Source organism: Mustela nivalis (genome assembly GCF_964662115.1).
Source record: "Mustela nivalis genome assembly, chromosome: 1".
NCBI lineage: Eukaryota > Metazoa > Chordata > Mammalia > Carnivora > Mustelidae > Mustela > Mustela nivalis.
The window spans coordinates 130620158-130634808 of record NC_139020.1 but is presented as its reverse complement, the minus strand read 5'-3'; the positions used below and the strand labels follow the sequence as shown (position 1 = coordinate 130634808).

The window sequence follows — 14651 nt, the reverse complement described above, 5'->3', positions numbered from 1 at the left end:
CACCCCCTCTCCTTCCTGTTCATCTTCCCCAGGTTATGCCTTGCCTTTCCAGAGAACCTGGGCCTGCACTCCGATGGGTACAGCTCAGGGTAGATGTTGGCCAGAAACCAGTGGAACATTCGACAGCCCAGCCTCCTTTGCAGCTGCAGGCGTTCTGTGCAGTCTGGCTTCTCGGTCTGAGAAAGACACGGGCAGTGAGACGGGGAAGAAGCCTGCTGTCCGCCACCATTCATGCATGGGGGAAAGGACAGAGGTGACTGAGGAAGTGGGACAGAGAGAGGGAACCAAGGCCATGGATCCCCAGGGCTGCAGACAAGGGGGAAGCTCATGTGTTGGAAGAAGAGGTTTAAAAGGGACAGAATAGGATGGATGCTCCCTAAAGAGAGTTGTGGAACCAGCAATGTGGGTGTGAGGTCACTCCCTCCCCATAATCCCTCACATTTTCGGTCAACAGAGACCATTATGCCGGAGCTCTAAGGACTTTTCGGTGGAAGCTGGCAAAATGGTGGGGCTTTGCTGGTGTGGTGCAGCACTAGAATGAGCCTTATGGAGGCAGGAAATGGCCCAAAGGCCACTCAGATGAAATAAGCTGGGAAATTGTGGGGTGCGGTGGAGACAAGGCAAGTTTACTTTTCTTCCCCTCTAAGTGCCCAATCTCTTCCATTAATGAATCATTCCTTTGGGTGATGCTATCTGCTTTCCTTGAGATTTTCCTTTATAATATAATTGTCCTGGGATGGTTATCGGGTAAGTCCTTAACACTTTAGTATAAATTTACCTATTTGGCTATATTGATAAGATCTGAGAAAACCTGCCCATACATTTGGTACTAAGTCCTGGTTTAGGGAAGACAGGGGTGCTAAAGAGTGGTTAGAAAGATCAAAAACAAAAGTGGGGGGGCACCCAGGTGGCTCAGTTGGTTAAGCATCCAACTCTTGATCTCAGCTCAGGTCTTAATCTCAGGGTCTCATGCCCCACTTTGGGCTCCATGCAGGGCATGGAGCCTACGTAATAAAAGAGAGAGAGAGAGAGAGAGAGAGAATATTTCCTGGGGTGAGGAGAAGAAAGGAGAGAGGCCTGGAATAAGAAGTCCATTTCAGAGTTCCAGCTTGATGGTCTCTAGGCTGCCAACTAGACACTAGGCTAACAGACTGTATGACGTGAGTTTGGTTTGATTCAGCTTCCTCCTTCTTTTACTCCTCAGATGGAAATGTTGGAAGGAGTAAGGCCTCAATCCTCCATGCTGAAATGCTCTCGATATGCTCCTCAAATTGCGATCCCGAGCACCTGGCTCAGAAATGCCCAAGGAGATTGTTAAAAATGCAGATTCCTTGGCCCTATGCCCAACATTATGATTCAGTAGGTAGGGGCAGCACTCCAGGAATCTGCATTTTAATCATCTCTCCTGGTGAGTTTCAGCCACAGGAAGTCTGAGAACAACTTCTCTGAGGCAGGAATGTCTTGCTCATTCAGCATTTGTACCTACCATTAACCAAAGAGATCTATTACTCTTTCCTCTAGGAAATTAGTATAAGTTTTTTATCATTTCTTGGCATTCTGAGTGTTTGTTTAAGACCCCGCCAGCCACGCCTTAGGGCTGGATTTTGCTCCCAGAGCAGGAACATTCCTTCATGCGCATCCCATTCCCTTCACCTTTCCTGGTAATGAAACAAACTGGCAAATCTACCCTGTCCTTGTCTGACCTCCAGTGAGGAGGCATCTGACAATGAACTTGTCCTTCTGTACAACCTTGCCTGAGAGGAAAAAACAAGACAATATTAACTCTTCCAACAGTGAAACCCTGGCCTTGTGTTTTGGGTGCCCAGAATTTTTGCATCTCAAAATCCACATGAGGGTTTTGCAGGTGGAGTGGGAGAGGGAAGGAAGGATAGAAATTGTAGAGCAAAATTAATTTTTAATTATTTAAATTTAAAGAAATGCCTCTGCCTTAAGGGAGGCAGTGATATTCTTAACATCTCGACACTGACGTCAGCAACAGGACATTTCCAGACGAGATCGGGCGCGTTCAGGGTGGTATGGCCGTAGACAACAGGACATTTCCAAAACAGGAATTAATAGGAATGCTCAACAGGGGAGAAGAACAAAAAAGTTCTTCTCATTTACCAGTAGGAGGTGGCATTGTCCTTGTGAAAGTCATCAGATGAACAGATGGGGAGATCTGTGGCTCAGAGAATAGAGAACACCCAACAGCGTAGGCTGGCAAGAAGCTTGTGGGAATTATCCCAAGACCTTTGTGGGTCCAAGACGTTTGTGGGTCCAAATCTTACCTTTGGAGCCCCTACTCCCAGCATAGCAAACATCAGTGGGAACGCGCATCTCATGTCGAATAGTATGTATGTGTCAGCCACAAGAATCGAGCTGAATGGCAGTTGAAAAAGCACTACTTACGGACATTTAATTAAATGTTTAAATTTTAATTTTTCTGTGACTTGTTTTAGATCTTTTCTGTTTATTTTTATACTTTGTTTCTTGCCTTGGATAATTTCATAGCCTTGAGCACTTTGTCCAGGATGAAAGGGCCCTCTGAGACCTGTTACTGCTTCTTTCCTGCCCAATCTGTCCTCTGCTCCCATATGTCCTATGCCACTTCCCATAGATGTCATCCCACTGACATCTCTCCTGGTGGGCTCCAGGCCAAGACCAGCTGGGAGACTCTGATGCCTGGAAGAGATGCTTGGGAGAGATGGACAGCCCTGCCTGGTTGAAGAGCCCCTTAAGAGGGGCAAATTAAGGGAAGCACAGGCCAAAAGCTTTTATTTTCCCCTCCAGCCTAGAGGGAGAGGGCCAGAAGCCCCTGCCAAGATCTCTCCTTACCTTGCTCAAGGAGAGGGCCTCTGGGCTGTGCCTGTAGAAGGTCTCTTTGAAAGAGCCCAGCCAAGTCTCAGCAATGCGAACCTTGTTCCGCAGAGTGGCCTCCTGATCAACGGGGGAGTGGGTTTCCCGATTCCGGTAGATGTGTCCCACCCTAGAGCAGGGGAGGATTTCAACGGAGCCACCACAGAGCCAGACCTGCCAGAAAAGGAGAAAAATAAACATCTGAACACTATTCCACGTTCACGGGAAGTGAAGGATCCAGGGGCTGGCAAAATGCACAAGAAATCAGGAGTACGAAACGGGAAAGAGAATTCTAGTCCTTGGGGTGCCACAGAGTTTCTGGGTCTGGGAGTTCTGGGCTGGGGAGAGAAAGGGTGGGAAGAATGGGTCCAGCTGTCCTGGGACAGAGTCAGTGGAGTAAGGGCACCACATCCACACAGCAACCTAAACATGTCCTTCCCCTAAAGCACACCCACCCATTTAGAGCTGCTAGACATGTGGCTTAGTGTCTCTGTTCCCCAAAGCTCCTTCCTCAGGGAATAAGGAGTCCTTAGTGATCAGAGAATTTCTCAAAGCTTGTGATGTCTTCTGTTGCAAAGGCACCAGAGCCATTTATGTGGAGATCAAAGCAAGCTTTCCTTAAACATAATCAGTCTCCCCTTTTTCAAGAAGGTTCTCACTATTCTCCACTAACCTTCCTGCCTATTTCCACAGGCCTGGAATTCATTTGACAGGAAGCTTTTCATGTCATTCTTAGGGATAAAGAGGAAAAACAAAAACTTTCCTAGCATAGGCAGCATATGAACTGGAACAAAAATGGGGTTCCCAAACTGTATGCCAAGGTACCCCAAGGGTGCCCCAGCAACTTCAAAGGGCCTCAAGGGGGGTATTTTAAATATTTGAGAGAAATGGAGTGACATCTGTCAGATGTTCTGCAAGCGACAAGCTTGAGGTAATTCATGGTTTCAACATTAGATGGCTGCACTTTGTATAATAAACATCTCTACTAGATTTGGCTTTCAGTGGTTGCTGTGATGAAAAAGCCAGTATTGTGTTAAAATTGACATGGAGCGGGAAATGAGGGTGGTCGGGTCTGATCTGATTCTGAGGTTCGAGGAGCTGTGTGGTGCCCAATGGGTGCTGAATTTTTAGGACAAATACTTATTTTTTGGAGCTACAGTAGTTTCCTCTTATCCATGTGAGATATGTTCAAGACCCATTGTAGATGCTGATAGTTCTGGACTCTCTGTATACTATGTCTTTTCTTAGACATACATACATACATACTCGTGATAAAGCTTCATTTATAAATTAGGCACAGAAGGAGATTAACAATTACTAATAAAATAGAACAATATAATGACATACTGTAATAAAAGTTACATGAATGTTGTGTCTTTCTCTCAAAATATATTCCTCTTTTTTCTTTTGAAAGATTTTATTTGATATTTATTTGACAGAGAGTGAAGTTGAGAGAGAGAGATTAGAGAAAGCACAAGCACAAGCAGGGGCAGCAGGAGAAGGAGATATAGGTTCTCCTCTGAGCAGGGAGCCTGATGTGCGACTTGATCCCAGGACCCTGTAATCATGACCTGAGCCGAAGGCAGATGCTCAACCAACTGAGCCACTCAGGTGCCCCTTTCAAAATATCTTCTTATAGGGTACCTGCCCTTCTTGTGATGCCGCAAGATGATAAAATTGTCCCTGTGATGAGATGGAATGAGAGAAATGTGGCAGACACTGTGACCTGGTGTTCGGCTACCACCAACCTCACGATACCTCAGAAAGACGTCTGCTTCTGATCATGGCTGACCACAGGCAAATGAAACCACGGATAAGGGACCACTGTACTTAGGGCACAGAACTTTCTGGTGTGGTTTGGGCCTATGGGTGCTGCGAATAATGACGGGGCCGTGCAAAGAGAATGTATGGGAATCCCTGCATGACAGTATTCTTGGCTGACACCGTGCCCTTTCCTACAGGCAGGTTTCCTAGCTGGCTTCATGAGAGAAGCTGGGGGCACAGTCTAGGTAGGGCATGAGACAGATGGGAAGGGGAGATTTGACATACCCCATTTCATGATTTTACACTTTGCCTGCAGCCTTTGACCTGACCAGGAGCATTTTCTAATGGCTGCCCCCAACGTGGGGCCTTACCCACTACTCAATAGAAGCCTCTGGCTCCTCCCTTGGTCCAGGACATACCTTGAGAGAAAGCTCGAGGTTTTCGCCACCCTGCAGAGACATGAGAGGGTCATATGCTCCAGTGTTTTGGAAGTAATGTCTGTCGATGGCCACAACCCCGCTGGGCACCACGGGGCTCCTGGGAAGAGAGAAAATGGAACAGACGGCAGTTCAGAACCCCGAGCGTATCAGGAAGGTTTACCCTGCGGGAGCTCTAGTGGCCAAGAGAGTGGGCTACGGGCCCAGATAGACCTCAATGCTTTTAACTGCAAGACCAGAGCCAAGCAACCACGTCAAAAATCCCAGCATTTTATGAGGAGGGAGCTACAGTTGCCTGGGCCCTTTATACCTCCTAAAGGGAGGGCCATGGGGCTGTACCCAAGGCTCCCCTGACCTCTGGCTTGAGCGCCTCTAGAGAGACCTTTGGGAAGAAGGTCTTGGTTTGCATAATATATGCTAAGACAGGTAGCACTAGGCCTGCACAAAGGGAAGCAGTCAGGATTTTTCTTCCCACGTCCCAAAGTGGGACTTGGGCAGATACTGAGAGGAGGGCGCAGGCCGCTGGGGGCCGGGTGTGCCAACCTCTGGCCAGAGGCCATGACCAGTGAAAGTGCATTGTGGTGAAAACTGATGCTGGATAGCTTGAGCCCAAGGTGGGACACTCCCTCCCCACACCGATACTGTACCCCCCGTAGAAGTCTGGAGCTCAAAATCAACTTCAGGGAGACAGGGAGAGGGGACAAGCCTAGATGAGAGATTTGAATATGAGGTCACTAAGCTGTCATGGAATTTGACTAACTTGCATAGAAGTTTTCTGCTGTTAGGTGCAAAGGGGGTTAAGATAGACATGACCTAAGTCCAGTTATTAGAAAATAAAGACCTTTTTTTTTTTTTTTTTTTTGCACTTCTAAGCTTGTGGCTTATCAAACTTCTGTTAGAGTCATACTCCCTTTGGCAGACCCTTGGTAAGGCCTATTTGGGCCTAATGCCTTCATTCTGTGTCCCTGTACTAGGCATTCAGAAGCCAGCTGAATAACTGATAGGCATTGGGCCGTGTATGATGGAGATGGACCATGGCTAAAGAGGTCAACTGCCTGAGGTGAACACCACAGGATTCCTTGTCCCACAGGTTCTTCTTACAATGTGACATTGACGTGAGGGGTAGGGTCTATGTCTCCTTCCCTTGAACCTAGGTGGGCCTGTAATTTTTCTGGAAGTGACCCTGGGTGACTTCTGAGGCTTGGTGAGAGAAGGGGATACATCCTCTAAAACATTATACTGAGTGAAAGAAGACAGGAAAGGTCACACATCATATGATTCCATTTATATGCCGTATCCAGAATAGATCTATACATAGAGACAGACAGTGGTTGCCAGGCACTGAGGGGAGGAGGGGGCGGAGAAAACCACTTAATAGGTACGGGAATCTACTTTACAGTGATGGAAATGTTTTCGGCACTAGAATGAGGTGGTGGTTCAAAACTTGGGCTACTTGCTGCAGGATTGTTCATATTTAAATGGCTCATTTGTGGTATGTGAAAGTCACCTCAACAAATTGTTTTTTTAAAGGGAGAGGGGGATACAGCTTGTTTCACTTGGCCATCTTGAAATACTTTGTCGCAGAACCCAGTGTCATCATCCAGCAAGCCCCAGGTGCAGTGGCCTGCTGGAGGGATTGGGTAAGTTCCCGTGGGGGTCCCAGCTGATGGCCAGTATCATTGGCATCCCACCCCCACTGCCATCTTGAGCCATTTCCTGCAGTCTTGGATACCATGCAGCAGAGACCACCAAACCTAGTGCTCTCTTTCATAATTCCTGACCCCCAGAATCTGTGAGCTTAATAAAACTGCTGTTGTTCTACAGCACCAAGTTTGGGTGGTTTGTTATGCAAAGGAAGATACCTAGAACATCTTAAATAGAATCCTTGTCCAAAACCCAAACATGCCCCAACACACAAAGCAAACAACACATAAAATTTGATATATTTTGAGAGTTAGGGTGTCTTAGCATTCACCTGATTGAATCTTTCTTTAGCAAGAAAGCACCTGAGATTAGGGAAATCCAGTGTTACCTGGGGAGGAAAAGTTAGGTCAGGATTCCAGCTCGGGTTCTCTCACTGCCCCAAATGGAGACATCCACTGAAGAAACCACCTGAAAGAGCTTAAGCTGGACCCCATTCCCATAAGAATATACTAATAGTAACACCAAGGGTTGAGCACCCAGTACTCTCTCCATGCTTTTTGCACAGTGACTCTTTCAATCTTCACAACAGCCCTGTTATCCCCAATTCACTGATGAGGAAACTGAGGCACAGATTGAGTAACTTGCTGGGAAACTTGTGGGGCCAGAATTTGATCCCAAGCAGTTTGGCTGCCGAGTCCTTCCTGAGGAAGCAAAGGAGAAACAGGTTGTGAAGAGCCTCACCTGATGGGGCTGATGGAGGACTGGAGGGCCTTCCTGTCTCGCTCCGGCAGAGGCTCCCAGTGGAAATCCAGCTTCCAGTCCAACACCCCACGCTGCAGGTCCTTGGAGGGGTAATACTGGAAAGTCTTCCGGTCAATTACATCTATGACAGGAGAAACCACTCGGCTCCTGGAAAGAATCGTGGAATCAAATAAGGGATACAAACCGTTCACTTGCGGGGGGATAGACGTGTAATCTACACCCATGCTGCGTAACATGGCAGTCAGGAGCCCCATGGGGCTGGCGGGCACCTAAAACATGGCCCGTCTGAATTGAGATGTGGTGTAAGTACAAAAAACACCCTGAGTTTAGAAGACTTAGTATGAAAAAAAGATGTAGAAATCTCAGTAATTTTGACATTGATTACATGTTGAAATGATAACATTTTGGATATAGTGGGCTTACTAAAATATATTACTAACATTAATTGCATCTGTTTCTTTTTGTTTGGTAATATGACTATTAGAAACATTTAAATTATGTACATGGCTTATCATATTTCCATTAGACAGCACTGTTCTATGTATGTTCTAAGTATGTTTTTCCATAAGGAATCAGGAAACCATTTAAGTAAAGAGCATGCCTGCCCCTTTCTTTTTTGAAAAACCTCTGTTGACAGCAGCAAAGGACAAGAGAGTGGGATTCTAGGCTCAGCTCTGCTGCATGTGTCTGGGCCTCAGTGTCTTCAGTTGTAGAATGGGAATTTGAACCACTTCCCATAGACGCCTTTCTCAGCTGTAACGTTCTGAGACTACGGCTTTTGATTTCTTTGGGGGTCTTTGATCCCTTTGAGAATCAGGGGAAAACTATGGACTCCTCTTCAGAAAAATAATCACATGCACATATCCAAAATATGATGCACAATTTCGGAAGGTTCACGGGTCCCTGCTCTAGGATCCAGTTCCTGTTCCTCCCTGTATCAGACAACTTGATGGGCCTGAGGAATGAGGACCGCCAAGCTCCAGCAGTGTCCCTGGTGTAAAGGCACCTGTATGAGCATGCAGCGTCTACCGGCCAACCGACCGCAGTCCCAAGTCAAGGCTTGCCTGCTTACCCACTTACTGATGCTGTTGGTGACTGGATTTTACCCCTTTTGTGCTGTTTTCGCTGCTTGTTTTGCTTTGCTTGCACGGCCTGGGGTATGACTTCAGAAAGGGTGATGGGGGAAATGATACAGGTCAGAAACCTCACATTTTAACCAAACAGGTCATTCATTATGTATACCAGGAGCTGATCTCCTCCTAGCCAATATCTGAGTCACATTTTTTTCTGGCCTCTCATGACCCTTACTTCTAAAATCTATGCCATGGTGTGTCCAAGTGGCTCCATCAGTTAAGCCTCCAACTCTTGATTTTGGCTTGGGTCATGATCTCAGGGTTGGTCCTGAGATCAAGCCCCGCATTGGGCTCTGCACTGACCCAGGAGCCTGCTTAAAATTCTCTTTCTCTCCCTTTCCCTGTGCCCCTCCGCTTCCCCCCTGTTCGCTCTCTCTCTCTCTCTCAAATAAAATAAGTTAAACTCTATGCCATAAAGTGGACCAGGCCTGAACTCAGGGGGTGCTGGAAATTCTCATTCGAAGAGAAGAGAGATTCCTGGCAGAGAGATGCCCGCCACACTGTTTATACTTCTATCGATTTCCATCTCTATTCTTTCCATCTCACAGATGGCCAGGCTGGAGTGGCCCAGGCTACATGGAGAGGGCCAGGCTGGTCCTAGGTCTCAATTATCTGTCCTTAAGTGGCTGACAGTGACAGAAGAGTCATGGGGTTTATATTTAGAACAAAGATCCCAATATGATTTTCCTGTCCTTTTCACACTCTTCCCTCTGGAAGGTAAAGGAAACTTAATCCGTCTGGGTCCCCTCTACTTCTGGCATCCTGAATTGATCTGAGAAAACGGAGAAGCAAGATCAAAGGAAAAAGGAGGACACCCAGCCCCCCTCCCAAGTTCCCACTTACTGGGGAGTGAACTGAGCAGATGGGATGGATTTGGCTACTGGCAAAGCGTTTTGTGGAATTTCAGAGTCAAGAGCCAGGGAAGCCATGTGACTGAATCCTGAAGATTCAGGATTCTTCGTGCCATCTTAGTAATCACAGCGGGATAGGAAAGGACATTGCATCCAAGCAACCAAACAACTAGCTGGTCTTAGATCTTTGAGTTGTGTCCTTCCTGAAAAAGCTGTACATTACTTTTGACCAGAAAATGGGAACTCTAGAATATTGTCAGGTTTCTCTATTTGCTCTGTCTTGCTGGAAGCTCAGAGTCCTATGCAAAAATCATGGTTGATAACCGTATCACCCCAAATATCCAATGCTATCTTTTTCTGTCTGAGATCTCCCTTTCCTTCTGTTTTAACGAGACACCTAAGTGAAGAATCAGGAGATACTCTGAGTGCCTTTTGGATAGAGACAAAGAGAATAGCAGCTGCTTAGCCACGGCTGAATTAGGGAGTAACTGCAGTCTCGTGACTCAAAAATAGTGATTTAAAAAACCCAAACAGTCTTATATTTAGTTTCGGGTTCCATACCTACAGATGTGTCTGGTGTCCTTGGACTACATTTAAAGCAAAATAGCAATGCTGCCCTGTTTGACTTGGAAGGAGGTAGAAGTGTCTGCTTACACCTTCATTCTGTCTTGCAAATTGATTTTTAACTCTCAAGCAAGTACAAGGTTGATTCTCTCTTAAGCTTTTCTAAGCTCCAGGGAGTCAGGCAGCTGGGTTTCCAAAGACAAACAGGGGTTGTAGAGCTGTCTGCAAAGACTGGCTGACTGCAGAACATGAGCTCAGCTAATAGACCACTGGCCAAGTGTTCAAAAGGTAGCTGTGGCTTCAACCTTACAACCGGACCTAGGCTACTCATCAGCCCTAACTTACCTCATCCCTCTTTCTTACTCCTGCAGCTCCCTGTTCCTCCTGCTCTGTGATATCTAAAGTCGTTTTGGAAGTTCACACAAATTCTTGGTCTTGCGGAAAGTATCTTATATCAAGATGCAAAAGTCTCTGAATGCTCTAATCCTAGAGCTCTTGCTTCCCAAGCGTGCCCTCAAGACTCCAGAGTCAGCCGTTTCCGGACTCTGTCATGTTGAAGGGAGTGCGGAGGATGAGGCTGGAGAGTTTCCCTGGGGCAGGAGACCAAAAGAAGGCTGCTCCCTTTGTGGGCTGGAGGTAGCTTGGTCCCCCTGTTGCTCCTCGCCCCACCCCCCACACACACCCGCACACACGCATGCATACACATTCACATGGGATTCCTCAGACTGCTTTCTATCATTTAACCCCTTGCAGGGCGGGTGACGGGAGGTGGTCTGTTCCCTGTCCTACCTTGCTTCTCCCCATTGAGCAACCTCAGCCTTAGCTGAACACTATGTGACCTCATAAACTAGATGTCTCTAAGATACAGGACCAGATCAAATTCAAGGGGAAAACAGCTTGGACAGCCTGTGGAGCCGGTATCGCCCCTCAGGGGGTGTTGTCTTTCAGCACTTCACAAAGGACTGCCCCTTTCCCACTGGAAACCTTCATTTTTCTAGCACCATGACTCTCACTCCATGGCTTGGCTATTAGAGCTGACAGTTAGCAGAAGGCAGTTGACAGCTGGCAGCTGGAATAACAGCTACCCCTGATCTTCATCTTTGTTACTTTACCCGGAAACCAACTACCAATCAGCACCTCCAACACTGCTCTAAAAAAATGCTCTTTGAGCAACTCTGTCTGCTGCTATGTACAGTTATGTGGGTTATGCACTGCCCAAACTTAGAGAATGCTTCAAATATCATAGACACTGTAATTTGCATACTTAATTCTAAAATTTCTGGCAGTTATCATTCAAGTAACTTGTTCTAAAAAAAAATGAATGTATTATGACACATGTTCTGAGAAATGAGAGTAAAGGGTAATGAGGAAGGGAATCCTCTTACCAGTTCACACAAAGTTGCCATATGGCTCTCTCTAGACGTGTTCTGTGGGCAGGGGTAGGGAACCAGAGCTAGGAACCAGGACTTGAACCCTCTGGTCAGGATGCTGAGGAAGTTATGACTCTTTGAAATAGCTGATTTATGGCTTACTACACTGTTACTCATCATCTCACTTTACCTTTTAAATGAAAGGTCTTAAAGACCATTTCTTGCCTTCTGCACAATGGGTCATCACCTGGGGACAGAATGTTTCTTGCCATGAGCCTCAGAGCCAGTTGGGGCCCCTTTCCTCTCTTCAAGAGCAGCAGCTGTTTGAAGTGTGCCCAATGGCTTCTACAACTTTGCTCCCCATGAGGTGAGCTACCATGGGAAGGCAGAGGAAACACTTGAGCAAAACTGCTGTAGAAGCAAAGAAGACCTTGAAAGGGTCACTCTCCCAGGCCATGGATTTCAGAGCTTCACTGGGTGTAGAGAGAGATGAGAACCCATGAGAGCTAGCTTTTCTTTCAGGCCCTCACCTATGAAGGCCTGCAAGCCGAACACTAGGTCCCAAAGAGAACAGGCTACACAGGAAGTTGTGAAAGAGATGTGGGATGACAAAAAGATGGCTGAACTATAGAAGAGAGGGGACGTGAAAAGGAAGCCAAGCCAAAATGGGGTCTACGACCAGAGGCCATGTGTGCGTGCATGCATGTTGGGGGGCAGAGAGGCAGGGAGAGAGGGAAGGAGAATAAGAGGGAAGGAGATGGGGAGGGGAGAAGTTGGATAAAGAGGGGAAGGAAAGAGCCCAGGAAATGAAAATTTCATGGACCCACCTCTTAACTGTGGAAGGTTTCTCAGGGAGCCCCATTTTATTTATAGCTGAGGACACTGAGGGATTGCCAAGTCTTCCTCTCTCAGCCTAGAGTGAGAAATCTCCAGATCTGTGAAAATGGCACCAATGTGAGAAGCAGACATGAGGGGCTCATTCTAATCAATGTTTTAACACATGTCTCACAACGAGGGTGGAGGGAGGGAATGAGTAAATGTCACTCCCTGATCAACTTCTCCAATTCTTAAAATAACTCAGATAACAAAAAGAGCAATAGACTCAGAGTTAGAACACCTGACTCAGTGGCAAAGTCTCCGCATGCCCTCGCAGATCACTTCACCCCCTGAGACCCCACTATCCCTCTCTGTGAAACAGAAACAGAAGTACCTGCCTCAGGCATCTCATGGGGGCATCAGTAAAGAATTGTATGAAAAAGGTCTATTCGGGTTATACATACATAAGGCTATATATTAAGTCTTGGATTCCTAAATGTCTGCATAAAAGAAGCATAGCCAACAGCCTAGCTCTTGAGTGACTGTGTGACCCTGAGGGGTCTCCTTTACCGTAACTCCCTGGTCCCTAGTTCTTTTCAGCAGTGAAATCATGAGATAGGTCTAGATGACCTTACAGGTCCCTCTGAAAGCCATCTTTCAGTGCCACGGGGATGAGAATTAGATGGGGAATTGGCTGGACCAACTTCAGTTCCTATAGCAATGATACACGGTTATTGTGATTTTGAGGGCAGAATCCAAGATGGCAGCGTTTGTCCGGTTTGTGTGTTTGCTTGCCCTCGTCCTGGTGCTGGATTGATATACGTCTCCTTTTCTTCTGAGATAAGAGACAGGAGTGGGTGATAATCTGTATCACAATGCTGGTCAAAACTAATCCTTCCTGATTTCACTTAAACTGTGATTGTTCTTTATTAAAAAGGAATTGTTGGACTATTAGCAATTGACATCATATTGTTTGAAACCTCCCTCATCAAGAGGAGTATGCTAATTCCTCTACCTCCTCATCCAGAAAGGGCTTTTCTCTGATGTTGTCAACCCCAACTTCAAAGGAGAGAGTGAATCTTTACCATGGGGAGGAGTGCAAGAATAGAAGTCATAAGGCTTGGTTCTGGCATCAGCCCTATCTGGCTGGCCATCATCAGAAACAATCGTTTGTTGAACTCCCACTGTGTGATAGGCCTCTGCAAACCCCCAGGGGTATGCCTGGATGGGGGAGCCCAAGGTGGGCTAGCCACCAGGTTTTGCTTTCCTTACTGAGATATTCAGATTGAGGAAAATGGTTGATAGGACACATTTAGGAATTGTATGAGGAGAACAGGGAAGTGGGGAGTGAATGACAGCATGATGGGGGAAGAACAGAGAAATGGTCAAAGAAAACTTTTTAAATGTGGGGCTAAGGGGTATGTAATGACTTCACATTCCTGAGGCCTTGGTTAGAACTTTGGAGACCCCTCATCCCAAAAACCAATGGTGGTTTTTGATGGAAGTTTAGCAATCACAGAATCTAACACATTCTGTTTAGGGGTAAGTACCTATGAGCAAAATAGAAAGATTTTCCCCAGTTTATCTGATAATCTTGATTAAAATTCCTCGCTTTTCAACGAAGGGAGTGATCACCATGGTAAGATGTTACCCTATTCAGGAGTGTTTGCCACTTAAGAGAAGTTGCTTCTCCAGGCCCGTTTTGGTCTTTAGAAAACAAGACAGATGGGCTGGAGGACATCTAACTTCCAATATACCTCCTATGCTTTCAAAAAGGTTCGACTTCAAACATCTGAAAAAAAACAACAAAGAAACATATTGCTTTGGCATGGGGGAGCCTTGGGGACTTGTTCAATGGTGGCTAGATGTTCTGTGAGTGGTGGAGACTATAGACTATTTCTCCCAGCCCCACCTCCACCCTCCAGAACCTGGGGGCAAAGTTACCTGTCACCAGCTATTCTGCTGAGAAGGGGCTCCAGCCAGCCCGGGTGGCACTCACAGTGGGAATCCATGAAGACCAGCACATCCCCGGTGGCCCTGGTGGCCCCCAGCATCCGGGCCCCAATGGCCCCCAGCCTCCTGTTGCTTCTGAGCAACTTCACCCCCTCCAGCCTGGCCACATACTCGCTGAGAGAAGACTTGAGTTGTCCTGGAATCAACAGAGTTGTGGTCAGTGGGGTCACAGATGCCGCAGCCAATGAGATCATGATGACTTGTCTCTAGGATCATTGTCAGCCAGTCTCTCTCTCTCAGGAGCTGTGGTGAGTACCAGGGTCTCAAGACTCAGATACATGACACTGTGGTTGTTGCTAAGATATAAGTTGTTTCGTTAGTTTGCGGTGGATCAGTACTCTCTCCAGTAAAAGCCAGGAGAGACGGTGTCATAAAACCAGGAGAGGGGAGAAATGGCTAACCTTCTCTAAATGCATGCAACAGGGAGGTTATGCAGATACT

At 46.7% G+C, this 14651-nt stretch overlaps 1 protein-coding gene across 5 annotated transcripts in view; it reads right to left on the bottom strand.

Moving 5' to 3' along the window:
* Positions 1 to 14651, bottom strand: part of GALNT15 (polypeptide N-acetylgalactosaminyltransferase 15) — a 42493-nt gene that overhangs the window by 10029 nt on the left and 17813 nt on the right. For 3 of the 5 annotated variants that reach the window (XM_082697842.1, XM_082697841.1, XM_082697843.1), the window contains exons 3-7: positions 14142 to 14346; positions 7443 to 7610; positions 5040 to 5157; positions 2836 to 3030; positions 45 to 176 (exon numbers count right to left, since the gene is read on the bottom strand). In XM_082697842.1, coding sequence (XP_082553968.1) covers positions 45 to 176; positions 2836 to 3030; positions 5040 to 5157; positions 7443 to 7610; positions 14142 to 14346 — 818 coding nt within the window. The other 2 variants (XM_082697844.1, XM_082697845.1) reach the window with 2 other exon arrangements.